Raw genomic sequence first — 26,840 nt, forward strand, 5'->3', positions numbered from 1 at the left:
CTGGGATATTTGAGTGTGTCACCTGTGTGCATGTGTGAGAATGGACAAATGTGTGTCTGAGTCTATCTGCTCTGTAGGGACAGACCTAGCACCCTCACCCTGCAGGTCCCCACTGCTGGCCCTGTGCCCTCAGTCAGCCAGGCCTTCTAGCTGGAACCTGGCTCAGGAACCTGGCCTGAGTCATGGGGCACCTCTGCCTGGTCCCCTTTCAGAGCCTACCTTCCTCCTCTGAAGTCTGGGTGCTGACATTCCTGGCAGCAGGTGCCCAGGGGGTACTGAGGGGCCTCCTTTTCCCTCCACCCTTTCAGGGGGACCAGGGTGGTGAGAGTTCACTGTCGGTCTCCAAGTGGAATACCTTCCTGAAGGCCATGCTGGTGTGTAGCGACCCCGTCACCAACAAGAACTTCAACAGGCTACAGGATGTCTTCCTACTCCCTGACCCTAATGGCCAGTGGAGGGACACTAGGGTCTATGGCGTTTTCTCCAACCCCTGGTGAGTGACCCTTGTCCTGGGGCTGAGCCTGGCATTAGTTATGTGTCTAGTAGGGATTGGAGGGCTTGGGCCCTGCTGAGGGGATGGCTGATGATGAGCAGGGACTCCAGGCTCAAGGGGCAGGGTTGTTGCCGGGCCTGGGGTGGGACACAGTGCTTGGGGAGATTTTTGTGCTGGTATGTTTTTGAGTTTGTACAGCTAGTGTACATGCATGTACTGTATACACGTTCATGGCAGTGCCTGTGTGTCTACCAGCTGTGTGCTCAGAGTGGGTAGTGGGCCCTGGAAAAAGGCTGCTGAGGCCTCACAGGGTGCTATCACACCCATTCAGACACTGCCTGCATCTGATAATTCACATCTCTTAATCACGCTCATTGATTGAAAATAAGGCAGGCAAAAGTGTTGGGTGTGGGGGGAGGTGGGACAGGGTAGGGAAGCCAACACCCTGCTCTGTGGCTCCCATGTGGGTGTATCCAGCCAGGCTAGGGAGGGCATGGGGTCTGGCCTTGGGCATCAGCATCCTGCAGCTGTGCCCAGAGAGGCGGGAGAATTACCCAACAGGATGCACGTGGGGATCCTTCTGCCCTGGGGCTGGCCTCTGAACCCTGCGATCCTATCAGGTTGTGGTTTTAGATTGTAGCAGAAAGAAATTAGGTTGAATTTCTCTTACTCCCTTCTGCCTTCAATGGTGACTGATGACTCTTAGGCACTGGTCTTGGCCCCTAGGATAGTCCCTGTCTTCATGGAGCTTGTAGGCTGGGGAGCTTGGTTAGAATGCTCTAGTTGTGCCCTGTATGGTGTTGAGCTGGCCTGGGTGAATGGAGGTGGGTGAGTACTGGGCCCCTCACTGAGTGGTCTCTGTGTCCCCCCAGGAACTACTCAGCTGTCTGTGTATATTCCCTTGGTGACATTGACAAGGTCTTCCGTACTTCCTCACTCAAGGGCTACCACACAGGCCTTCCCACACCTCGGCCTGGCAAGGTGAGCACTGACATCTGCCATGACCCAGGCCCCTACCCCACTTCCCAGCCACCCACTGACCTGGGCCTACTCTTCTTGTCCAGTGCCTCCCAGGCCGGAAGCCGATACCCACGGAGACCTTCCAGGTGGCCGACAGTCACCCTGAGGTGGCACAGAGGGTGGAGCCCATGGGACCTCTGAAGACACCACTGTTTCACTCTAAGTACCACTACCAGAAAGTAGTTGTCCACCGCATGCACGCCAGCCATGGGGAGACCTTCCACGTGCTTTACCTAACTACAGGTGAGGGACTACCCCGTGACCCCTAGTCTGCCTTGTGAAAATGGATATGAAAGGTATAAATAATAATGTAATTAACATGTGGTTGGATCTTTATACCTGGAAGGAAGAATTGAATGACTAAGAGCTGTCAGGAGTTAGTATGTGTGGCTGTGGAAGAATCAGGCAGGGGGGTGGGGGCAGAGACGAAGAGGGGAAGGCATCCTAGGGTGGGAGAAGAGCAGGTTCCAGGATTCCAAGGAAGAAAGGTGGCCAGTCTGAGCAAAGCCAGGTGCAGGTTTGGTCCTGATATCTGATTCATGAAGCTGGGAGGAAGAGATGTGGAAAGCCAGGAGGAAGGATCTGGTCACTGGGTATCCTGTGGCCCCCTGCTAGACAGAATGAGGAAATTGAACCCCTTTCCCTGTCTTTGGGATTATGCAGGTGAGAGGAAACATTTGATGTGGGATGCACAGTATTTAGTGAGACATGAGGAAGGGCTTCCAGGTAGCAGAGCCTTTGCAGTCTTGCAGAGGCACCTCCTCTTCCCAGGGAGAGCAGGGTCTGGCTGACTCCTGAAGCTGGGAGATGCCCCTGCATCCCAAGAAGCCATTGGCCATGGAAGAGCCAGCCCTGAGCAGGTTTATGGCAGCTTCCTGGTCCCAGTTGTGGGCAAAGTGGACTCCTGGGAGTGAACATGGAGATCAGTGTAGGCTACAGCATTTCTTTGAGACCTGGTGTGCAGTGATGCCATCAAAAAGGGCAGTGTTTCCCCCAGGGCTCAGGCCCCATCCCTCCTTCTGTGTGATTTCTGCTGTTGCTTCATGTTGGGATCTTCTCAGGGCTACAGTGGCCATATCAGTTCCCATGGAGCAGGGTCTAGTTTCTGGGTCCTGAGATCATACCTCTTTGCTCCTCCATTCATCTTGGCTGCACCAATGGGCTCTTGTCCTTGCTCTGCTCCAGCAGTGGCTGGCCTAGCTGTTGTGGTCAGACAGGGGACAACAGGCACTGGGGTGCAGCAGAGGAGAGGTCACACAATGGGGGACTGGAAGCAGGAGCCAAGGACAGAAGGGTGGGGCCTGGGCCAAAGGAACCGTGGACTCCTTTCCTGCAGACCTGGGAGGTGAGCACACTTGAATGATGAGGGTAGTTGTCTTGGTTCTCCCTGAGGACCATTGGAGAGATGCCATTTGGAACCTGCAGCAGGAATAATTGGAGCCAGATAAGAAATAGAGCTTTCTGGGCCCTCTGCAGGGAACGAAAGGCTCTCACAGCTGGGAGAAGCTATGGGAGGCTCTCACTGGGCTGCTGTGGAAGGAGGTAAAGGGCTGTGAGTGGGTTGGGAGCTTGTCAGGCCAAAGAAGCATTGGGCCACATCCCAGAGCCTGCAAGAGGCATCACAGAACTAAAAGACATGTCCTAGGCAAGCAACCATCTTATCATCTGACTGTTGTTTTGGAACAAGCAATGCCTTGGGGAATTGAGAGGGAGAGAGGCTATTCTAGAAACTGGGACAGCAGGTGATGTGGGATTGGGAGGACCCAGGGGTCAGGATGCCCATTAGACCCCCAACAGGTGTGAATGGATAAAGCATTGGCCTTGGAGGCAGGCAGCCATTATGTGACCTTGGAAATCCCTGACCAGAATCTAAGGTTCTTTTCAGATTTTATAAAAATTTAAAAATTCCCTAAGACTAAATGCAACGTGGAGTCCTGGATTGGATCCTGGAACAAAGGACACTAGTGGAAAAACAAAACAAAAACGTGAAATCCCAATAAAGTCTGTAGTTGAGTTAATAATACTATACTGCTCAGTTGTGATGAATGTGCCATCTATATATATAAAAGCCCAGCGACTGGAACGGCGAAACAACCAGAGGCTATGACGCTCACTGCAGCAGCCAACAAGCCTGGTTCAGGCCCCGATCGGGCCCCAACACCCTGATCGGGGGGCAGGGCCGGCCAGCCAACTGCCCGTGGCTCCTCTCCTCTCCCTCCCCTCCCACCGGCCTGTCCCATTGGGCCCCCATCAGGGTGGGCCAGCGAGACTCCACCCGTGCATGAATTTGTACTAATAAAAGGGTAATATGCTAATTAGACTGGATGTCTTCTGGATGTCCTTCCAAACAAAAGCCATGGTGGCAGGAGCTGAAGCAGAGGCAGTTAGGGGTGACCAGGCCAGCAGTGGAGGGCAGTTAGGGGTGACCAGGCTGGCAGAGGAGCAGTTAGGGGCATCAGGCTGGCAGGCAGAGGCAGTTAGGGGTGATCAGGCAGGCAGGCAGGCAGGCGAGCGGTTAGGAGCCAGCGGTCCTGGATTGGAGAGGGTGCAGGCCAGGCTGAGGGACACCCCCTGCCTCCCCCAACCACCACCACCACCGTGCACAAATTTTGTGCACTGGGCCTCTAGTAGTTATATAAGATGGTAGCATTAGGGGAAATTTGGTGAATGGTATACAGCAAATCTCTGTGCTATCTTTGTATTTTTTTATGTAAATCTGAAATTACTCCAAAATAAAAGGTGTATTTAAAGAAAACATATCCTTAAGTTGTCCGGGAGGCAGGGCAGTTATGGAAGAAGCTGAGGGGTGAGATTCTGACATCTTGTGTTGCAGTCACCAGCTATGTGATCTTAAACAAGTTGCTTAGACTTGCTGAGCCTCATTGCCTTATCTGGGAAGTGGGGAAGATAATACTCACAAGCAGGGATGTGGAGGAAAGAAGTAATGAAGGGTCAGCATAGTAATTGGGTGTGCAGGACTGCTGGTTCTGTTAGTCATGCTCCAGCTTGCCCAGGGCCTCACGGAGCTCTGGGCCAGCCTTGGAAACTTCCTGGGCTGCCCTCTGACTCCCACGTCCCTCATACTCACCTTACCTAGTCTTGTGACCCTTGCCTGAGCCATGACTTCCCAGCCCTCCCCACCCATGTCTTTCCTGGTTGGTCCTACGTAGAGGGAGGCTGCTTGTCTCTGAGGTGGGATGCCCATCTGCTGACCCTCTGCCCACCACCCACAGACAGGGGCACCATCCACAAGGTGGTGAAGTCAGAGGAGTGGGAACACAGCCTCGTCTTCAACATCATGGAGATCCAGCCCTTCCGTCGTGCAGCAGCCATCCAGGCCATGTCACTGGACCCTGACCGGGTGAGCCTCCACACCCCCAGCCCTGCCCTGTGAGGCTACCCAGTGATGGCCAGCTGAGGACAGAGCTCTTTTGCATGCAATTCACATGTCCTTTTCAGAGCTTCTGGGCCATAGGGCAGCTAGCTGGGCATGGCCTGGGAGTTTAAAACTCAGTGTTGGAGATGGGGGCCCTGGTCTGACCTAGTCTCTCATTCCAGCGGAAACTGTATGTAAGCTCCCAATGGGAGGTGAGCCAGGTGCCCCTGGACCTGTGTGACATCTATGGTGGGGGTTGCCATGGCTGCCTCATGGCCCGAGACCCATACTGTGGCTGGGACCAGGGCCACTGTGTCTCCATCTTTAGCTCCCAAAGGTATGTTGGCTGGGAACCCTTCTCCCTGGGAGAAGGTGGACACAGGGGTGGGGGTGATGTAAATAGGCTACAAGAGGAGTCAGTGCTAGATACTGAGCCATTCTAGCCAGACCCTCCTCTTGGTAGGCACTGTGGCGGATACTGGGTGCGGGATGAGGACGGGGAAGGGCCAGGTGTCTGGCCTCCTGTCTGTCTAGCCTCTCTCTTCCCAACTCCAGGTCAGTGCTGCAGTCTATTAATCCAGATGAGCCACACAAAGAGTGCCCCAGCCCAAAGCCAGGTACCTGATTTAGCCCTGCCCAGGGCCCCAGTCCAATGAGGGTGGTACAGCCTTGCTTCGCTTGCTCTCTCTGAGGGAAACCTGGTCTATTCCTGGGGGCCCCAGATAGTCCTGTGGAGGGAGCCCCCTTAGTGTGGGGGTGGTGTAAGAAGGGTGGGGTGAGGGAGGCAGGGGAGAATAAGGAGACTGGGTGCTTAGATTATTGTGTTCATTTAGAAGCCTTGGCCTTAGAGGCCTGGGGGAGGACACAGCCTGCCCTGGGAGCTCTCAGCCTCTTCTCACAGCTGCCTACCCATCCCTCCCAGATGAGGCCCCACCTCAGAAGGTTTCCTTAGCCCGGAACTCTCGCTACTACCTGAGCTGCCCCATGGAGTCCCTCCATGCCACCTACTGGTGGCGCCATGGAGAGAAGGTGGAGCAGAGATGCGAGCCCGGCCACCAGAGTCCCAACTGCATCCTGTTCATCGAGAACCTCACGGATGGTCACTATGGCCACTACTACTGCGAGGCCCAGGAGGGCTCCTACGTCCGAAAGGCCCAGCACTGGCAGCTGCTGTCTGAGGACGAGGCCAAGGCCCAGCACCTGCTGGGCTGTGCCCATGCCCTTTTGGCCTCCCTCTGGCTGGGGGTCCTGCCAACACTCATTCTTGGCCTACTGGTTCATTAGGGCCTCCTGGGGCTGGGCATGCTGTGGGCATCTGCAGTTCCAGGGCACTAGAAAAGTCTCACACCCAGAGCCACCCGGCTGGGTGCTCCTTGCCCCACCACTGGTTCCAGGGGGATTGCATAGCTTGCCAGGGGACACCAGGCCTGGAGATGGCCAGCCACAGGCAGCTGCTGAGCCCAGGTGGGGCAGGGTGGTGGGGGCTGGAGAATGAAGGCACTGACTATGAAGCTGGGGCATTGATGGCCCAAGACTTTATCTTCTGGAGACTATTTTTCAAAAGTTCTTCCTCAAACTTGCCCAAATTCAGTGATGCTCCTGGCCCACGAGCCCGTGGGCCAGAGAAGGGTTGGGAAAAGGGAGCTGGGATCCCGTTTCTGGACCTTCAAGCTCTCTATTGCCCCCTCATCCTCTCTCCTGCCACTGCAGGGGCTGGCTGGTGTTCCTGCAGGCCCAGGCTGCCCTCTGTGGCCCTCACCAGCCCTGGATCCCACTAAGGCAGCCTCCTTGCATGTTTATTGAAGGATGTTTGCTTTCCGGACAGGAGGACGGAAAGGGCTCTATTTTTATGTTAGGCTTATTTCATGTACTGCTACTTCCGACTGCATCTGTATGAAAATACCAAAACTACATGCTGGGGGTGGGTGGGGAAGGGAGGGGCTAGAAAGGGATAGGTTGGGGGGAGGGTCCCAGCCTGAGGCTCTTGGGCATGGGATAAGAGTCCAGGGATATGGTGGCATGGGTTCAAAGAGATGGCATGAGCTGGCTCTGCCCTGGAAGCCCAGGCTGAGGGGTACATTGTCCAAGTACCCCTGTTGGTTATGGGAGGGGGTGGGTTGAGGGAGACGGGAAAATGAAGGAGAAAACTGAGCCCTAGGTTCACACATTCATATAGGAGTCAGGTCCTCAGGGGGAGGTTCCAGGACTCTGCCCTTGGCATTGGGGGCTGGGGGGCGGGGCCCCCTCCCCTCAGTCCCCTTGTGCAGGGGCTGTGCTTCCATGCTCCTAGCCTCCCACCTTCAGCTCAGGACATGCTATAACTAAGGCTAAACTGTGAATTCCAGTGGGGACAGCCTGGGCCAAGCTCTCCAGGTGGGTAGCTCTGCCCAACTCTGTCCCTGGATTTCAGCAGAGAGCTGGGCCTTCTCTGGTGTATCTGGCCAGCCCCCGGCAGGGCCTGGGGCTGGCGACCTTCCAGCTTTGGTCCCTGCATCTCTTTTCAATGCACTTTAATGATGTAACATATTACTAATAAACGAGCTATTTATTTACCTGTGCCTGCTCCTTCCCTTCAAAGCCATTCAGGGGGGTGAGGGTGAGGGCTCTTGTTTGTAACTCCATCTCCTGCCTGTGTGAGCATCACCCACCCCCCACTCCCCCCTCACCCCCCCCCCCCCCCCCCCCCCCGGCCCCAGCCCTCTCCGTAGAGCCTTGGAGGGGAGGACACCCTCAGCAGGGCTCCTAGCTAGTGAGAGGCAGGAGCAGGATCTGAACCCAATGCTCCTGAGCAGTGCACTGCCTGCCAAGCCATTGACCCTGGAGCCCAGACAACTCCTGCAGTCCTCCTCTCCTCACCTTTTCCCCTTCCCAGCCTCCATCTCCCATACTTGCCAGGGAGGCCTGGCCATGCTAGAAACAGCCTCAGGCCTCCCTGCCTTCTAGGTTCCCATTCTAGGGAGTAAGCTAGTTAAATAAGAGCCCATGGGATAAACCTGTGATGATAGAAGGAAGCTAGAGGGCAGCTGTAGGGTGTGTCTAAGTGGAGTGAGGTACTCCAGGCTCAGCCCACCAGGCAGGGGAGGTGTTGGTCTGCATGCAGAGGGGACAGAAGGGATAGTGGGTTTGTGAGCTAGCCTGGAGCTTGACCTTTCAACCCCAAAGCAGTGACAGGGCTGGGGTGGGATTTGAAACATAGATGCTCTTGAATTCTCTCAAAGGTAAAGCAAATAGGTTTTAGAACCCAGAAGGTTGTGTGAAAAATGGCCCCTGAAGCTGGGTGAGAGGTGGGGAAGCTGTCCAGGGGTATGAGTGGGTGGGTCCAGGGATGAAGGGTAGGGTTAGTGGGGGATTTGGAGAGAAACCTGGATGTCCTCCAGGCGCCTCCCTCCATTTTTACCTCCCCTCCTCTTCGTTCCCTTCTCACCTACCCCTTGTGGCAGGGCCCGTGCCTTTTGGGGTTTGCTGGGAGGTTTTCCTGAGCAGTAACTGTTGGAGGCGGGTATGGAACTTGAGACAGCTCTCTCTGAGTCTGAGCCCAGCTTCTGGGCGGCTCTGGCAGACCCCACAGGGCTGGAATCGCCCCCACCTACCGCACTGCCCTGTGATCTGGGCCAGCCCCACACTGAAGATTCTGCCTGGTTCTTTCCTCTCCCACACCTAAGATGGCAGTAGGTGCTGGAGCCAGGAGTCCAGGAGTTTGAGGGACCAGGATGAGCACTGGGCTGGGGGCAGAGACTCTGGGCTGCCGTCACCTTTCATGATCCCAGGCAGACCTTGCCTTTCCTAAGCCTCGTTCTCTTATGTAAGAGGTAAGGGCAGGACTAGGGCTTCTGGAGGCCCCTTCTGACACACTGTTCTGGGTTATAAGACTAATTTACTTTGTCTTGGAAGGAGTTCGGAGTCTCTATCTTGGCCCCATCTCTGTTTTCCCAGCTCATAGCCACGCAACAGCAGCACAGGGGCTTCCTGGGCTCTCCCCACCCCCAAGCGAGTCCCTCTAAAGCAGTGGTTCTCAACCTTGGCTGCACATTAGAATCACCTGGGAATCTTTTTAAAATCCTGATTTCTGGGCCTCATCCTCCGGAAATTCTGTTTCTTTGTTATGGGGTGGGGCCACAACATTAGTAACAAAGAAACAGAATTTCCGGAGGATGAGGCCCAGAAATCAGGATTTTAAAAAGATTCCAAGGTGATTCTAATGTGCAGCCAAGGTTGAGAACCACTGCTCTAAAGGGAAAGGATAGGAGTGGGTTTTAGGAGTGGTTGGTAAAGAAAGTGTGGGCTCAAGCCCTGGCCCACCTGGATTGCTGAGTGACCTTCTGTGAGGTCTCTGCTTTCTCTGGACCTCAACAGGCCTCCTCTTTCCTGCAGGGACGCTCTTGGTTCCCCTTGAGCCTACAGCAGGAAACTTGAGGGACAGAACACACTCTTGTATCGAGGCACCAGGAAGGGCCAGGCTGGCGGCTAGTCAGGAAGCCGTGTGCAGGAAGGCATGAAATGAGTCCTTGTAAATCCATGTGAATGAGCCAGCGAAATGGCCAAGCACAAACCTCCCTCCCTCTGGCTTTCCCATGACACACAAGCAGCCCAGTGGACCTGGGGCAGAGTGGGTGCCGGGCCATTAAGCTGCGATTGGGGGCATGGAGATCCACGCAATATGGCACCAACATTGGCTCTTGGGGGGCCAGGCTAGGGCCAGGACACAGGCCCAGCCTTCTGCACTCTGTCTTGTGCATCCTCTGCACACACACCCAACCAGGGGAGAAGTGGGGGTGCAAAAGGGAGCAAGCCTGAAAAATCAAAGCTCGGCTTTCCTGAGCAAGCCAGAGGGAATGGGAAACTACTTTGTCTCACTCACTTCATAAATCTCAAGGGCCACTGAGGTTTACCTCGAGTAGGTCCATGCTTGCCAACATATTTCTCTTGGGGGAAGGCCACTGCCTTCTCTTCCTGCCGTTGAAACCCGTCAACATCCCCTTCCATGTGCAGATCTGATGTCCTGACCCAGTGCTCATAGCCCTGTGCACCCCCTGTCTTCTCCGTCCGGTCTCCCCTCAGTCCTCCACCTGCCTATGCTGGAAGCACTCTGTGCCGTTGCTCCTACGCGGCTTTCCCCTGGGATGCCAGGAGTAGGATGATCCCAGACCAAGGGTGGGCAAACTTTTTGACTCGAGGGCCACAAAGGGTTCTTAAACTGGACCGGAGGGCCGGAACAAAAGCATGGATGGAGTGTTTGTGTGAACTAATATAAATTCAAAGTAAACATCATTACATAAAAGGGTACGGTCTTTTTTTTTTTTAGTTTTATTCATTTCAAACGGGCCGGATCGGGCCCACGGGTCGTAGTTTGCCCACGGCTGTCCCAGACAGAGGTTCCAGAATGACCTTGAATTCTTCAGAGGGGTCCTGGACACACACACCCCCACCCCCCATGCCTCTCCTGCTCAGTCCTGAGTTGGGGTTAGGAAATGGAGCCTGTGGCCGGTGCATCTAGAATCAGGCCCTGGGGTACAGCCCTTTCCCTCAAGCCCCTCAGAGCCTGGTAGGGGACGCAGATATATATGTGGAGCTGGATGGTGGTCATCTGTGTGATGATCCTATGTGGTACCCAACCCGTGGGCAGATCAGGGAAAGGTGGGTGTTAGAGGCTGAGTCCCCCAGGTGGAGAAGTCACTAAAGAATAGAAGAGGGAACAGCCTTTGCCGAGGCCTGGGAGTGTGCAAGGGCTTGGAGCGTTACGGGCTTGGCTGGAGTAATATGAGCTCCAAGAAGGCAGAGAGACCCTTCTCAGTTTTGGTCACAGCTGCAACTCTATCATTGAGAACAGTGCCCGTATAACCCACCCCTCCATTCTTTTAATATTGTTTCTGTAAAAAATGTTTTTGTAAAAGGTGAGTTGTTAGCTAATATGTAACCCATAGATAAGTAGCATATTTGTGTAAGAGTTCAAAGGAAGCTGAGTCCAGTATCTGGACGTTCTGGCTCTAGGAGACTTGTTGATGATCAATCATAAAAACTAGACCAATTTTGAGATAATCATCAGAATGGACTGTGCTGAATTACACATAAAAAATTTTCAACTCCCTTCTCCCCTGATTTTTTTGTTCTGCTTTCCCTATCCCTCCCAATAAAAAACCCCACCTGCACTGAGATGTGAAGATGGTCTTTTTTGTCGTTGTTAATCCTCACCCAGGGATATTTTTCCTTTTTTTTAAATGTTTTTTTCTTTTTTTTTTTTTTAAAGAGAGAGTTGAAGAGAGAGGGTGGGAGGGAGGGAGGAAGAGAGAGAGAGAGAGAGAGACATCAATTGGTTGCCTCCCACATGCTCCCTGACCCAGTATGTGCCTTTGACCAGAAATCAAACCACAGACCCTTTGGTGTATGGGCGGATGCTCTAACCATTGATCACACCTGCCAGGGCTGAAGATCTTTAGGACAGGAGTCCACCATCTTCTCAGGCTGCCGGCATTTGAATAAACTATCTTTCCTTATATCAGCACCTGTGTCTCAAGTATTGGCTTTTAAAACAGCAGGTAGTCGAACCTGAGTTTGGTATCATCTGGAATACATTCTTATTGAATGAATGAATAAGATGAAAGAGGGAAGCATATCTGGAAGTGAGACTGAATAAGTTTGTTTGTTCCAGCTCCTGGGAACTAAGGCCCTAGATCAACCGTGGGCAAACTATGGCCCGCGGGCCGGATCCGCCCGTTTGAAATGAATAAAACTAAAAAAAAAAAAAAGACCATACCCTTTTATGTAATGATGTTTACTTTGAATTTATATTAGTTCACACAAACACTCCATCCATGCTTTTGTTCCGGCCCTCCGGTCCAGTTTAAGAACCCATTGTGGCCCTAGAGTCAAAAAGTTTGCCCACCCCTGGCCTAGATCTTTATCCTGCCGGTTATAGGGAACCATTAAAGAGTTTTGAGCCCTAACCGGTTTGGCTCAGTGGATAGAGCATCAGTTTTCGGACTCAAGGGTCCCAGGTTCGATTCTGGTCAAGGCCATGTACCTTCGTTTCGGGCACATCCCCAGTAGGGAGTGTGCAGGAGGCAGCTGATCAATGTTTCTACTATCTCTCTCCCGGGGGGGGGGGGGAGGGGGAGGACTGGGGGCGGTGATGATGACAATGCTAATATGGATGACGGGGGCCTGAGATCCAATTTTTCTCACACCTCATCCCTGCCTGCCTCATTGCAAGCTCAGCCCCTCCCCCATTCCCAGGCCTTTCCGGCTGCCTACACAGTCCAATTTTAGCCTCATTGTCTGGAAAAGCAAATGGAGAATCTGGGTTGGGCCATTCCAGTAAGGGTTCTGGCCAGGAGGTCTGCAGATGTGGGTTGGTGAAATGGGGCTGGAACCGCTAACTTAGGCTCAGGAAACACTTTTATGTTGGTATTGGTTTAACATTGGGAAAAAAGGCCTTGGGGAAAAAACAAAAACAAAACAAAACCCACATTCCCAGAGTGAAGGAAGGAACATGGGACCACACCCAGGAGGCACTTGCCCTCTTAGTGTGGTGGTGACTTTCTGGAGGATGGTGCCCATGCCAGAACTGATTCAAGACCCAGAAGTCAGACTGGCAGTTTTTTTTCACATTGGGCAAAAGGAATGTGCTCAGAAGGGCTCTGGGGACTTTCCTGATACCCAGGAGAGGGTTCCTGGAGGAAGAAAACACATGCTTGGGGTCAGCCCTGTAATACAGGGGCAAACACAGGGCCTGCAACTTTATCCAGCTCCAAGACATGTCCATGCTCATAGCAGACATCACTAATCAATCGTCTTTTCCTCTGAAACTGCATTCTCCAAGGGCTACTGATTGAGATTTGAAGACGTAATATGAAAAAAAGAGTTTATCTTATTAATAAATGGTTATAGTGATTACACAGACATTAAAATGTTTTTGATATAGTGGGTTAAGTAAACTATTGTAATTGTTAATCTTATTTGTTTCTTTTCATTTCTATTTCATGTGGCTGCTAGAACATTTAAAAGTATCTGTGTGATTCACATATCTTTCCATTGGCCAGCACTGCTGTAGAAATATGTCCCACCAGGGCAGAAAATTTTGTCCTTTTTTGTTCACAGCTAAATCTCCAGCATCTAAATAGTGTCTGGAACATAGAAGGTGCTCAGTAATTATTTGTGTAATGAATGACTGAATCCTCATAAACACTGCTTTTCAGGGATCCCCCAGATGGACTGTATTTGCTACTCTGAGCCTATGTAGTAGTTCCAGCATCATGCAAAAATCCCCTGTGTGCTTTCTGATTTTAGAGCTGATATCACCCTCTGGGGACTCTCCTGATGCCCAGAGAGGGTAGCTGGAGATGGACTCTGGTGAATACACTGCTCCCCAGAGGGTCCTCTGAAAGGGGACTTTCTGTTCCTTCTCATGAGGAAGCAGGCAGCGTGGAAATGATATGGAAATCACCTCTCATGTGCATTTGCATGCCTGGGGGTTGCTGAGGATGTTCCTGTTCACATCCTGACCCTAACCCTTGATCCTAGAGACAAAACAAGAAGCTCTGGAGACCTTAAGCTCCTGGGGAAAGCAAGGCCACCTTAAGTCTTTCCCCAGTGAGCAAGGGCTGTAGCCCACAGCATCCTTGTCTCACCCATCCAGCAGGAGCCTACAAATACTCTGCTGTTCCAGCCTCCCCCACAGCTGCCTTCCCTGAGCTGGGCCCTGTGCCTGCCAGCTCCTACAAAGCCCAGACTGTCTGCATAGTCCTGTCTCAGCCACCAACCCCGACTCCTCACCCTCTGTCCCATCCTGGCCCCTGGGGACCCTGAACTCAGTGCTCCCACTGTAAGGCCTGCTGAGGGTCTGCCTATTGCCCTGCCCTCCTAAGTAGACTGGGCTCTGATCCCCCGGACCTCCAAATCCCAGGCTCTGTCCACTCTCCTGTTCTTGAGGGGATATTAGCCAGATGCAGAGGTGGGTGAGGGAGTTCCAGGCAGTGGAACTCAGGCCATTAAGCCAGGGCAAGCAAAATAGGGAAACTGAGACAGATAGCTGAACTAACCAGCTGAGCAATTTACAGCAGATACAGAAGTCCACCTCCCTAGAGATAACATCTAGGCCTCAGTTGTATTTCAGCTCCAGGCCCAGGATAGCACAAAACCAGGTGAGTGAAGCCAGGACCAGCTACAATGACTAATGACTCCCTGCCCTGGAATTGACCCATCAGTGGAGACCATGACTCTCAAAGGAGCCACCTGGGAAGCTATTGAGATTCTCCCCTGGGACCTCCCCTAAGATCTCAACCCTTAAAAGCTTTTAGGCTCTGGCTGGTGTGGCTCAGTTGTACACCAAAAGGTGGCAGGTTCGATTCCTGGTCAGGGCACATACCCAGGTTGTGGGTTCAATCCCCAGTCGGGGCTTGTGTGGAAGGCAATTGATCGATGTTTCTCTCTCATATCAGTGTTTCTCTCTCTCTAAAAATCAATAAAATTAAAAAGAAAAAAGAAAAAGGCTTTTAGGATGGAAGACCCAGCGTGTGGAGCACTCTTGCTTCATTCTCTTCCCCCTCCTCTTCCCCCACTTCTCCCGCCACAGGCCTACATCTCCAAAATTCTAAGGGTCCCCACGAGATTTGCAACCAGAGCAGCAAGCTTGTCCCAGGCCAAACCCCAGAACCTATCCCCAAGGCCCCCTTTTCTCTGACTTCCTAGTGAGCTAAGAGGGGCAGCCCAGCCTAGGCTCTCCTGTTACTTCTTCTATGCTAAGCCCTTCCTTGTTTTATTGTTCCCAGCTTTAATAAATGTACCCTCATAGTCACCTGGACTTGTGTTGTGAAATCTTTCCTACACGAAGTCAAGAATCTACATACTACCGGCCGGCCCTAGACACACCCGCTCAGAGCTAGGTCCCTTGTCTGGGAACAGAACCAGCATATGCAAAACAAAGTGGACAGACCATGGCAGTTGGCGAGTCCTTTGGAAGGGCTTGTTGAACAGGATGGAGTGGTGGGACCAGGCACAGGCTGGAAGGCAATAGGGCAGGTCTGATGGCACATGCATGGGTCCTCTAGGCATCTTTGTTGTGCTTCATGGGAAGGGAACTGCCATTCTCAGATCTGAACCTCCCTCTCCCCTCCCCTCCAAGGTAGAGCTATTGCTGTTCTGTCCATACTGCCTATAGAACCAATGGGAACTCTCAGTGCCAGGGCTCCTCAGTTTGGGCCTTCCACACCTCTGATTTGTGGGCAGCCCTGGTGCCTTCCAGATCTGAGCTTTGGGACTTCCTGTCTGCTCATCAGGGCTGCAGGTAGGCAAGCAGGGCTACTCACTGGACCCTTAGAAAGAAGGTCCTCAAGGCAACATGAAGCATCTGGCAGAGCTGGGGCCAGAACCTCCAAATCCTGATACCCAGCTGGGACCCAGCTCCTCAGCCTGAGGTTGGGCCATCACTGTTGGAGGCACATCCTGGTCTGAGTGAAGAATGGAATTTGGGGACCCACTCTATGGAGAACTTCCTGGTGGCAAGAATGAATGTACAGGTGACACCGCTAACCCATGACAGTTTCCCCACTCTGAACTGATCAGGGTCGCAGCTGCAGGAAGTGAGGGCATCGGAAATCATACTTTCCTCTTCTGGGGGGTGACTTTGGAGGAAACACTGAGTTCATGGGGTGGTTGTTTCCACAGCTGGTGCTGGAGATTCTATTACCAAAGCCCCTTCTAGCCCCAGCATCTCCTGGTAGGCCGGCCATAGTCCTTGGTGGCAGAGTGCCAGTGTGAGCATTATTGTCCCCATTGTCCCCAGTAGACAGATGGGGGATGAGGCCAGAGGAAGGGAGCTTCTTGCCCAGAGCGACCTGGCCCATCAGAATCTGGCCTAGAACCCAGGACTCTTGCCTCTTCCCGCCCCCACACAGCACCTCCCCCAAGGAAGTAGCTGTGAACTAGATGCTTCTTGGCCGAGGTGTAGGTGTTGGGGAGGTTTTCTCACCCACTAGACCCCTCATTTCTCAGCACATAGGAGCCCTCCTCAGAGTGCACATTGGCCACTGTGGAGAGTTAGACAATCTTAGGACATTTGGTTCTGGCTCTGGGGCCTGTCAGAGGAGGCTCCCCTCCCCCAGCCACCTCAAAGCTCAGAGACACCTGGAGCTCCTCTGTACCCTGGGTAGCATCCCTGGGACCCTAGAGCCATTTCTCAGCACGAGGAAACTATAGCCCTTGGAGGAAGCCCAGACTGGCTGTGTGAGTGGGGAGGCTCGGGTTGTGACTTCCTGGACCTGATACAGCCCTTTCTGCTGCCTGATCACCTCCTCTGCGCCCACCTCAATCATGGATAGAAACACAGGTGTAGTAGGAGGAGGGCTTGTACCAGGGAAGATGGAATTGTGGGGTTCTCTATCTCTACCTATGCTTTTCTGTATCTCAGTCTTATTTCTTCTCTGTTGGCCCTCCTGATTCTTTCTGTGACTTGTTCTCTTGTGTTCACTCACATGGAACTATGGTAGGCAATTAGATAGACATGAGCAAAGCCAGGACGATGGACCAGGTGGAAAGCCCCAGGTGCCTAGCAAAGGACAATTGTAGGGTGAGACCTCACCCCCGGGGTGACCTTTCCTTCCCTAGCAGATCACCACTGGTTATGGGGTTTGTACCCCCTGGCCTTTCCTCCCTAGAGACAACATCTAGACCTCAGTTGTATTTTAGCTCCAGGCCCAGAAAATCAGCAAAACCAGACAAGTGACCCCATGGCTGACCTCAGGACCAGCTGCATTGGATAATGACCCCCTGCCCTGACCACCACCAGCCAATCAGTGGAGACAGACCCTGAAAGGACACCTGGAAAGCTGCTGAATACTCTATTGAGATTTTCCCCTGGGACCCCCCTAAACTCTCCACCCTTAAAACCCTTAGGACAGAGGACCCAGACCCTAACCCTCCCAGGAGAACACCTGTGCCTTTCCTCTCCTCCTTCCCCCCCACCCCCCCACTTCCCTCAGGCCTGCATCACCTTTACCTTCTTCACTCCTAAGCTCTAGGGCCCTTCCTTTATCTCTATAACTTGTGTCCTAAGCCCATTTTGGCTACAAATTACTTTTACCTCTTTGATTTTCCAAATAAATGTTCTTTTATAGCTTGAGTCTTGGCTTTGAATTCTTTCCTAGCCAGAACTCAAGTACTGAGGCTGCTGACCCAGGTCCAGTCTGACCCCACCTAACACCTGGTGCTGTTCCCACCACCCACAACAGAACAAGCATGTATACACATAACACACAGGCACAGAGGACCACACACATGACCTGCTCACACATACACACATGCAGGCATGCACATCTGTGCACTCCCCGCAGAGTTTTCACTCCCAGGTCCCTCCAGAGAAGGGAGGCTATGAAACTTTCTGTGTCCACAGGCTCAAGGCAAACCCACAGCTGATGTCCAGGCTGTCCCTGCCTCCCTGGCACTGGCAACTGGGAACTTGAAGACCTAAGCTGAAACCGCCTCTGGTATCTGAGGAATCTAGTGGGGTCACTGGGCCAATAGGAACTGCAGAGAGAGAAGGGGAGAGAGAGAGAGAGAGAGAGAGAGAGAGATTGCTCTTCAGGTGAGCGCAGAGAGTGGAACATGAAGATGTGATGTGGATTTAATGATGAACTAGCCCAGGTCTCCAGCCCCTGCCCCATTTGATGCACCTTCCCTGTGGTCCTGCTGAGATGCCCTATGACCCGCCTGGGAGCTGGGGACAGGGGTGACTAGACCGTGGGAAGTTCTAGGGGAGGTGGCTGTAGGGAGGAAGCGAGACTGTATTCCTAGGGGAGGTCATGGTCATAGTGGCAAGGCCTTTGTTCCTTTCCTTTCAGGACAATGGGCCGGATGAGGCCCTGCCAAGTACTTAAATTTCCTGGGCGTGTCGGAGCTTTCCTGGAATGCCCAACTTTCCTGGTCTCCCCAGGTCAAAATCATATAACACATATAACAGGGGTGCAGGGAAAGAGGTTGTGCAGGCAGGAAGCCCTAGCATCTGGGCTGAAGCCTGCCTCCATCCACCACCCTCAACGCATGGGCCTGTCTCTGTCCAGACCAGCCTACTTCTGAGCACCTACCTCTTAAGTGCAGGTTCTGAGTGTAGTAGGCTTGCAAGGGGCAGGAGGAGTCATGGCTGAGCACTTGGGAAAGGGCACCTCCCACTGCTGGGGCAGAATTCAAAGCCCCTCCAGGGACTGAGGCTAACCCAGCAGGAGCCCAGAGGTCTTTCTGAAAGGTGTCACTATCTCCACCCTCTTTGTCAGAGACTCACATTGGCTTCAATGGGCAAGACCATAAAGACAGTATCACAAATAGTGATAGAGGTGACTGTACAGCATATATCCTGTGAGTGTCAGGACTGTTCTAAAAGTTTCACATGAATTATTTTAGTTAATTTTCTCACCATCCCTATGAGGTTGATACCATTATTGTTTCCATTTTATACTTAAAGGAATAGAGGTGCAGAGAGTGTAATCAGTTTACCAACATTTTGCAGCAAAAAGATTCTTCTAATCTTTGTCATCAAGAAACTGGGGTTTGAGACCACTTTATTTGATCACATTCACTCATCTTACAGGTGTTTAAGCTCCTCTTCTTTGCTGGCTCTCGGTTGACACAGGGGATATACGGGGAGAGGTAAGCAGACAGCGGGATCACTCTGATGCACGGACCTCTGAGAAATGTCATGGAAGCACCAGTCCCAAGAGGCTCAGATAGGAGAGGGCCACTTGCCAACCTGTCTGTCCTCTTAGTGATCAGAAGCAGGCTGGGTGGTGGCCCAGCCCCTCTGCTCTGACTGGGGTGTGTCGCCAGGGGTGGAGCGGGGCGGGGGGTGGGGGGGTGGGGTGGGGGGGTAGGAGGGTGGGGAGGGGACAGCCTTCTCCTTTCACTGGCTCCCACCAGAATCATTCAGGGAGCAACTGCTTTGGGGGCCCGAGGGAGCCCACCTCCTGCTCCATCACTATGAAGTGAGCATCCAAGGACAGGGATCCCAACAGGAAATGAATCAAGCTGACTCAGTGGAAACCTCTTCCCACTACTGTCTCCAAGCCAGATACCGCAGTCAGACCAAAGGATGAACTTCCCAATTGTTTGCGCCCAGGCTGTGTCACACTCATCCTGTCCTGTGAGGCACATTGCTGATGGAGACACCGAGGGCGGGGCAGGCCCTGTGCCAGAGTCGAGACCAGAGCCACACCTTGGTTTTACTTGTGGGAGCACCTGCCCTGAAGCTGAGGGTACAGAGAGGGTTTCATCCCATAACAAGGCCCAAGGTTTCCTTGGGGCCCTTCCCCTCCCACTACTCCTCACAGGCTGCTCTGGAGGCAGGACTGGGTGGGAGGTGGGACCTCCCCAGGACAAAGAATGGCTCCTGTGGGATGGTGTTTTCAGAGACAGAAATAGACAAGCAAACCAACCAGACAGACAAGTCTGGCCTTCTAGCTCTTCCCTAGAGGGAGGTAGTTTGCCTTTCTTTATTTTATTTTATTGAGATTTTTAAAAATCACCCTTTTAAAATGTACAATCCAGCCCTGGCCAGTATGGTTAAGTGGTTAGAATGTTGGCCCATGAACCGAAGGGTCTTGGGTTCAATTTCTGGTTAAGGGCATGTACCTGGGTTGCAGGTTTGATCCCCAGCCCAGTCAGGGTGCCTATGGGAGGCAACCAATTAATGTATCTTTCTCACATTGAGGACATGTGTGTGTGTGTGTGTGTGTGTGTGTGTGTGTGTGTCTCCCTCCCTTCCTCCCTCTCTCCCTCTGTTCCATTCTCTCTAATAATCAATGGAAAAATATATCCTTGGGTGAGGATTAACAAAACAAAACAAAACCTAAAATGTACAATCCATAAAACTGTCCTTATTTGCAGATGACATGATATTATACATACAAAACCCTAGAGACTCCGTCAAAAAACTATTAGACTTAATACATGAATTTGGCAAAGTAGCAGGATACAAAATTAATGCCAAGAAATCTGAGGCATTTCTATACACCAATAGTGAACTTTCAGAAAGAGAGATTATAAAAACCATCCCATTTACCATCGCACCAAAAAAATTAAGCTACCTAGGAATAAGCTTAACTAAAGAGGTAAAAGACCTCTACTCAGAAAACTACAGGACGTTGAAAAAAGAGACAGAGGAAGACATAAACAGATGGAAGAACATACCGTGTTCATGGATTGGTAGAATCAACATCATTAAAATGTCCATACTACCCAAAGCAATCTATAAATTCAACGCACTTCCCATTAAAATACCAACGGCATACTTCACAGATCTAGAACGAACTCTCCAAAAATTCATCTGGAATAAAAAAAGACCCCGAATAGCTGCAGCAATCCTGAGAAAGAACAAAGTAGGTGGGATCTCAATACCAGATATCAAACTGTATTACAAAGCCACTGTTCTCAAAACTGCCTGGTACTGGCACAAGAACAGACATATAGATCAATGGAATAGAATAGAGAGCCCAGAAATCGGCCTGAACCAATATGCTCAATTAATATTTTTTTTTAAAAAATATTTTATTGATTTTTTACAGAGAGGAAGGGAGAGGGATAGAGAGTTAGAAACATCGATGAGAGAGAAACATCGATCAGCTGCCTCCTGCACATCTCCCACTGGGGATGTGCCCGCAACCCAGGTACATGCCCTTGACCGGAATCGAACCTGGGACCTTTCAGTCCGCAGGCCGATGCTCTATCCACTGAGCCAAACCGGTTTCGGCAATATTTGACAAAGGAGGCAAGAACATACAATGGAGCCAAGATAGTCTCTTCAATAAATGGTGTTGGGAAAATTGGACAGATATATGCAAGAAAATGAAACTAGACCACCAACTTACACCATACACAAAAATAAACTCAAAATGGATAAAGGACTTAAATGTACGACAGGAAACCATAAAAATTCTAGAAGAATCCAAAGGCAACAAAATCTCAGACATATGCCGAAGCAATTTCTTCACTGATACAGCTCCTAGGGCAGTTGAAACTAAAGAGAAAATGAACAAATGGGACTACATCAAAATAAAAAGCTTCTGCACAGCAAAAGAAACCATCAACAAAACAACAAGAAAACCCACTGCGTGGGAAAACATATTTGCCAACGTCATGTCTGATAAGGGCCTTATCTCCAAAATTTATAGGGAACTCATACAACTTAACAAAAAGAAGATAAACAATCCAATCAAAAAATGGGCAAAGGATCTAAATAGACACCTTTCAAAAGAGGACATTCAGAAAGCCAAGAGACATATGAAAACATGCTCAAAGTCACTAATCATCCGAGAGATGCAAATCAAAACAACAATGAGGTACCATCTCACACCTGTCAGACTGGCTATCATCAACAAATCAACAAACGACAAGTGCTGGAGAGGATGTGGAGAAAAAGGAACCTTCCTGCACTGCTGGTGGGAATGCAGACTGGTGCAGCCACTATGGAAGACAGTATGGAATTTCCTCAAAAAACTAAAAATGGAACTCCCATTTGACCCTGTGATCCCACTTCTAGGAATATATCCCAAGAAACCAGAAACACCAATCAGAAAGGATATATGCACCCATATGTTCATAGCAGCACAATTCACCATAGCTAAGATTTGGAAACAGCCTAAGTGCCCATCAGTAGATGAATGGATTCGAAAACTGTGGTACATCTACACGATGGAATACTATGCTGCTGTAAAAAAGAAGGAACTCTTACAATTTGCAACGGCATGGATGGAGCTGGAGAGCATTATGCTAAGTGAAATAAGCCAGTCAATGAAGGAAAAATACCACATGATCTCACTCATTCATGGATAATAGAGACCATTATAAACTTTTGAACTATAATAGATACAGAGGCAGAGCTGCCTCACACAGATTGTCAAACTGCAGCGGGAAGGCAGGGGAGGGTTGGGGGGCAGGAGGGAGGGGGGTAAGAGATCAACTGAAGGACTTGTATGCATGCATATGAGCATAACCAATGGACATAAGACACCGGGGGGTAGGGGAAGCCGGGGTATTGTCAAGAGCGGGGAAAAAAAAGGACACATATGTAATACCCTTTGTAATGCTTTAAGCAACAACAACAAAAAAATAAAATAAAATGTACAATCCAGTGGTTTCCAGTTTATTCACATTCACCACTATCTACTTACAGAGCAATTCATCACCCAAAATAAACTTTATACTTGTTGTCCATTCCTCCCTCTTCCCTCTGCCCCCACTAATTTACTCTGTCTCTGGATTTGACCATTCTAGACATTTAATATGAGTGGAATCATACACTCTGTGGTCTTTGTGTCTGGTTTTCTTTCACCTACCATAATGTTTTCAAGGTTCATCCATGTTGTAGCGTCATGTATCAGTACTTCCCGTCTTTTTATTGCTGAATAATATTCTATTGTGTGGATATTGTTAGGTTAGGTGGCTCAGGAGGCGGCGCAAGAAATAGAGTCCAGTGAATCAGAAAAGAAAGGAAAGGAAAGTTTATTCTGCGTCCCCGGGAGACCCACGTACCCCCAAGGACAGGGCACATGGATTCACGCCAATAGGGAGGGGGGCGCTTTTTTTATACTGCGGTTGGGTGAGGGGCGGGGACATGAGCTGAGGTATTCAGTTGAGGAAGCTTCAGCTGCAGGGGGGTCAGTAAGGAGACGGTGGTTGAGCAAGAAGGGTCAAAAGGGCTCAAGAAGGTGGGGCTCCTTGGTGTAGCCTGGACTTCTGGTCAAGGCCATGGGCAGAAGGTCCGGTCCAGGAGCTGCGAATTTCTAGAGTTTAGTTAGATGGTCCAATAGGTTGGAATTGAGTGGCTATGATAAGAGTTTGAGCCAGTGACAGAGAAATCCAGCAGGATGTAGAGAAGGGATTGATGTTAGAGAGTAGATGGAAAGTTGTGTTGATGAGTGTGGGCATAGGAGTAGGTCCAGGGTTTGTAAATAGAGAGTGACACTAGAGGATTTCCCATCCCAGACAGTAGAATTGATGACTCCCTCATCATTCCGTATCTGTTTCCCCTGAAAATATGAAAAACCTGAGCAAAATTGGAGGGTCGCTTGCCTGGTAAGAGCCTGTGAGGAATGATGAGTCATCTGGTCCTGGATGGTGTTGGAGAATCTTCTTTGGGGATGGTGTGAGGCACTCTGTGAGCCTGAGAGAGGTAGGTATTGCAGTGAAAGTGGGAGGAAATGTTAGAATGCGCTGTTATCCAAGGGAAAATGGAAGGAGCAGTGGAAGCCAGGGACCTGGAGACTGGAGAAAAGGCGGGGAGGGAGGGAGCAGGTCGCGCAGCCTGTTCCCAGGCCTCTAGCCGCTTGGATTTTAAAACTGCTGCATTTTTCCTTTGGGAAGGGTGGAGGGGGATGGGGCGAGATCAGAGCAGTTTTCAGTTCAGAGGAGGGGACAGTGTGGAGGAGATAAAGAGATAAGGCATTCACGGCGGAGACTGAGAGACTGAGCTAGGGGGAGACTGAGCTAGGCGACTATGGTCTGGGACAACTGGGCCCCATGACAGGACGCATGGCAGTGGGGAATCGGTGTCCGTGTAAAGGGAGGGGGCCAGGAGTGGAAGGAGCAGGGAAGCTGGAGTGGGGAGGCTGAAGGGCAGAGTGGCCGCTAGGATGGTGAGGATATCTCGTCCTAACAGGGGCACGGCATGACTAAGAATGAGTGGGTTATAGGGCTATGATGGAGGCAAGGAAGGGGTCCGGTGGCCAGAAGGCAGGTGGATTTGCCGTCAATACCCAAGTCCGAGATCTTGGAAGGATAAAGGGGCCCTAAAAAGGAGGGCAGGACAGGGAAGGCAGCCCCCGTGTCGACCGGGAAGGTGACCCACTACCTTCATTGTGATCCGAGGCTCGGCAAAGGGTGATGGAGTCGTTGAGGCTGGGCTTCTTCAGTCTTCAGCCAGTTCCAACATGGCCAGTGGGGGTCATGACCTAGAAGGGTGGCCCTTCTACGCTGAGGCGCAGAAGGCCCACCACTTTTCCAGGGGCAGTCACTCTTCCAGTGACCATTTTGACCGCACGCTGCTTTGCCCAGTGGCCTTCATCTCCGCATTTGAAGCATTCTCCGGTGGCGGTGGCGGCGTTCCTTTCGTTGCACCCCCACCGCTCACAGACCCTTTGGGGCCATGGCGGCTGCCATCGGTCTCAGGGCCACACCAAGGCTTGTGTCTGCAGGTCTACCTTCTGTGGAAGGCAGGCTTGCCATTCTGACTGTGCCTGCTCCTCACGGGCATTAAGAACTTTCAAGGCCATTTTTTCACTTGATCTCGGACCTGGGTTTGAGGACTAAGAAAGACCTTAAAGGTCGGGTTTAGAGAGTGGGGGCATAGATTCAGACTATGCCCTCAGTCCCCACTGCTTCCCTCAGGGGTAGAATGGGCGCAGAAATGGAAGAGGCTGTTCTGGAGCTAACATTCTCAGGATTTGGGCTCTAGGGGAGAAGAAAGCTGCTGGTTAAAAGGGTCTGAAGAGAGCCCAGCTGCAACCTCTTGCAAAGGGAACTGGCCGGCCACCTGTGAATTAAAGTGCTGGCAGTCATGGGGGAGGAGATTCGGCAGAGCGCACAGTGGAAGGCGGGCAGTTAGAACTTACAGAGTGCACTGCGTGGGGTACAGGTTACTAAGGCAGGCCTGTAAGGGGAGGGGAGAGCGCAGGAGAAGTGGCCTGGGTGGGCGTGGGCACAACCTCCCAGGGGCGGGGCAGAGGGGAGGAAGGACAGAAGGAAGGTAGAGCCTACTGACGCGTGTGTACCGACTGGGAGCACCACCTCCTGAGCCACCTAACCTAACAGATATCAGTCACCGTTCATAGACCATGGGGTTGTTTACACCGTTTGGCTATTATGAATGATGCTGTATGAACATTGGTGTCTGTGTTTTTATGTGGACATATATTTTTTTTTATTCTTTTGGGTCTATCTACCTAGGAGTGAAACTGTGGAATAATATGGTAATTTTATGTTTAACTCGTGGGGAACTGCTTTCTACCTCCTCACCAACACTTGATTTCTGTGCCTTTATTCTTTTAACACACATTTTGTAGAGAACCTACTTGGTGTGAAGCCTGTGCTTGCGGTAGGGGATGCAGAGGGACTGAGATTCAGGCTGCTCTGGCAGGGTCAGGGGACATAGACAGGAAACAGTGGCTGCTGGTTATGAGTGAAGTGAAGGATGGGGAATGGGCGCCTTATCCATGAGGGATGTAGGGCAGACTTCAAAGGAGGCAATGTTTATGCTGTGGTTGCTTGTCCCTGCCATTGCTCCCTTCCCAGCACCCATGGCCCTGGGAGGGCTGGTGGCCAAGGTGCCAAGTATTGCCATCTGAAAAGTCCCATCCTTTCCTGAAAGCCACCCATTAGAGCCTGTTTCTTTGTGTTGAAAAGATCATATGCCAGCAACACAAACCAGATGAGGAAACTGAGGCTCAGAGGGGATGATGTGCCAAAGGTCACTTGAGAAGACCAGAGCTCTGATCTCCAGAACCCAGCCTGGGGTCCTTTGAGCTCTGATAGGATGAACCACAAGGTGGATGGAATGAGGCTGGCGGTAGGGAAGGGGAGGCAGCAGGAGGCTTAAAGGAAGCGGGAGGGGAGGCCCAGATAGGAGGAAGCCAAGCTTCAAAGACTTTCCCAGGCTTGCAGGAAGGGGTTCTGGGCAGGGTGTGTGGGGAGGAGGGGTAAGCAATAGAGGCTCCTGGGGCCTGTTCTGACCTATTTCCCTTCTGTCCAGTTTCAGTTCTGCCTCACTTGCCCCCTGAGGCCCCAGGGTTGGGGTGGGTTTGATGTATGGGGGATGGCTCTTAGTCAATCCCATCTTGGTCCCTAGAGGGTGGGAATGGAGGGATGATCCCAACACTAGTCATCAAGCCACCTCCCTCAGCCTGCCTTGTCTCTGACAGGTCTGAGGGAAGAGGCTGGAGGCCTGGCTGGGTTCCATCCTCACTGGGTAGGAGTGAGCTAGGGCTGGGCCTGGCTGGTTGACAATGTCAATGGCCTCTCCTATTTTGGAGATTGAAGCACCCAGTGGGTGGTGACTGGCCCCAAAAGTAGACTTGGGAAATGTTTGTTCAATTAACTAATCATCATCATCATAATAATATATATATATATTAATTGATTTCAGAGAGGAAGGGAGAGAGAGAGAGAGATAGGAACATCAATGATGAGAGAGAATCATCAATCGGCTGCCTCCTGCACCCCCCACACTGGGGATCAAGCCCGCAACCAGGGCATGTGCCCTGACCAGGAATTGAACTATGACCTCCTGGTTCATAGGTTGATGCTCAACCTTTGAGCCATGCCAGTGGGCAATGAATAAATACTTCATAGGACTAAGTTGAAATTCTCTCACTCACTTACTCTTAGTGACTCACAGGTCCTCAGGGTACGTCCCTGGCCACATCAGTTGCGGTGGGTATGTGGGGGAGGGGGAGGACGCAGCCCCTGCCCTCCTGGACAGCAGAAGAGGTCCTGATCTTCCTATGACCAGTGTGCTCAGTGGCAATGGCTCTGATGGGGTTGCAGATAGGAGGGACCAGCCTCACCTGGTGCTCAGGTGGGTGGGCTGGCAGCCCCAGGCCCTGTCTGAGCCTAGAGGAAGACTTTCTATTCCACCATGGAGTGTGAGCTCAGAGATCATGCACCAGATTTACCAAATTGGTGCCAATTCAAGGTCTTGGACCACCTTTGGGTTTGGCAGGGGTCTTTGTGGCCCTGTGAGGGAGGTGCCTGTGGCTGCTTTCATGTCTTTGGTTCACTTGAGTCTCTCCAGGGTTGGGGTACTTCCTTCAGGGGCTCTGGCTACTGACAGAGAGAGCTCAGACCTTCCTCCTCTGGGGCTCAGCTCACTCAGGCTGACGTTATCTTTTGATCTTGTTCCTTGGTAGCCTCCAGGCCTGTCCCAGCAGCTGCTGTGAAGAAATGTGAGTAAAACTGGAGTTGTGGGGGGAAGTCCAGATG

General features: G+C 51.5%; 1 protein-coding gene across 3 annotated transcripts in view; it reads left to right on the forward strand.

Annotated features, from left to right (window-relative positions):
- The window catches only part of SEMA7A (semaphorin 7A (JohnMiltonHagen blood group)), a 74,405-nt gene that overhangs the window by 18,949 nt on the left and 28,616 nt on the right, over window positions 1-26,840 (forward strand). Inside the window, exons 8-14 of one of the 3 annotated variants that reach the window (XM_070430442.1) lie at window positions 309-493; window positions 1,366-1,474; window positions 1,558-1,756; window positions 4,747-4,874; window positions 5,072-5,226; window positions 5,445-5,506; window positions 26,768-26,803. In XM_070430442.1, the coding sequence (XP_070286543.1) occupies window positions 309-493; window positions 1,366-1,474; window positions 1,558-1,756; window positions 4,747-4,874; window positions 5,072-5,226; window positions 5,445-5,506; window positions 26,768-26,803 (874 nt within the window). Of the gene's footprint in view, window positions 1-308; window positions 494-1,365; window positions 1,475-1,557; window positions 1,757-4,746; window positions 4,875-5,071; window positions 5,227-5,444; window positions 5,507-5,811; window positions 6,807-13,998; window positions 14,692-26,767; window positions 26,804-26,840 lie in introns of those variants that run through there. The other 2 variants (XM_070430451.1, XM_070430433.1) reach the window with 2 other exon arrangements.

This window comes from Myotis yumanensis, unplaced genomic scaffold (assembly GCF_028538775.1).
Source record: "Myotis yumanensis isolate MYYU_CA2020_CCGP unplaced genomic scaffold, mMyoYum1.0.hap1 SCAF_1, whole genome shotgun sequence".
Classification (NCBI taxonomy): Eukaryota; Metazoa; Chordata; class Mammalia; order Chiroptera; family Vespertilionidae; genus Myotis; species Myotis yumanensis.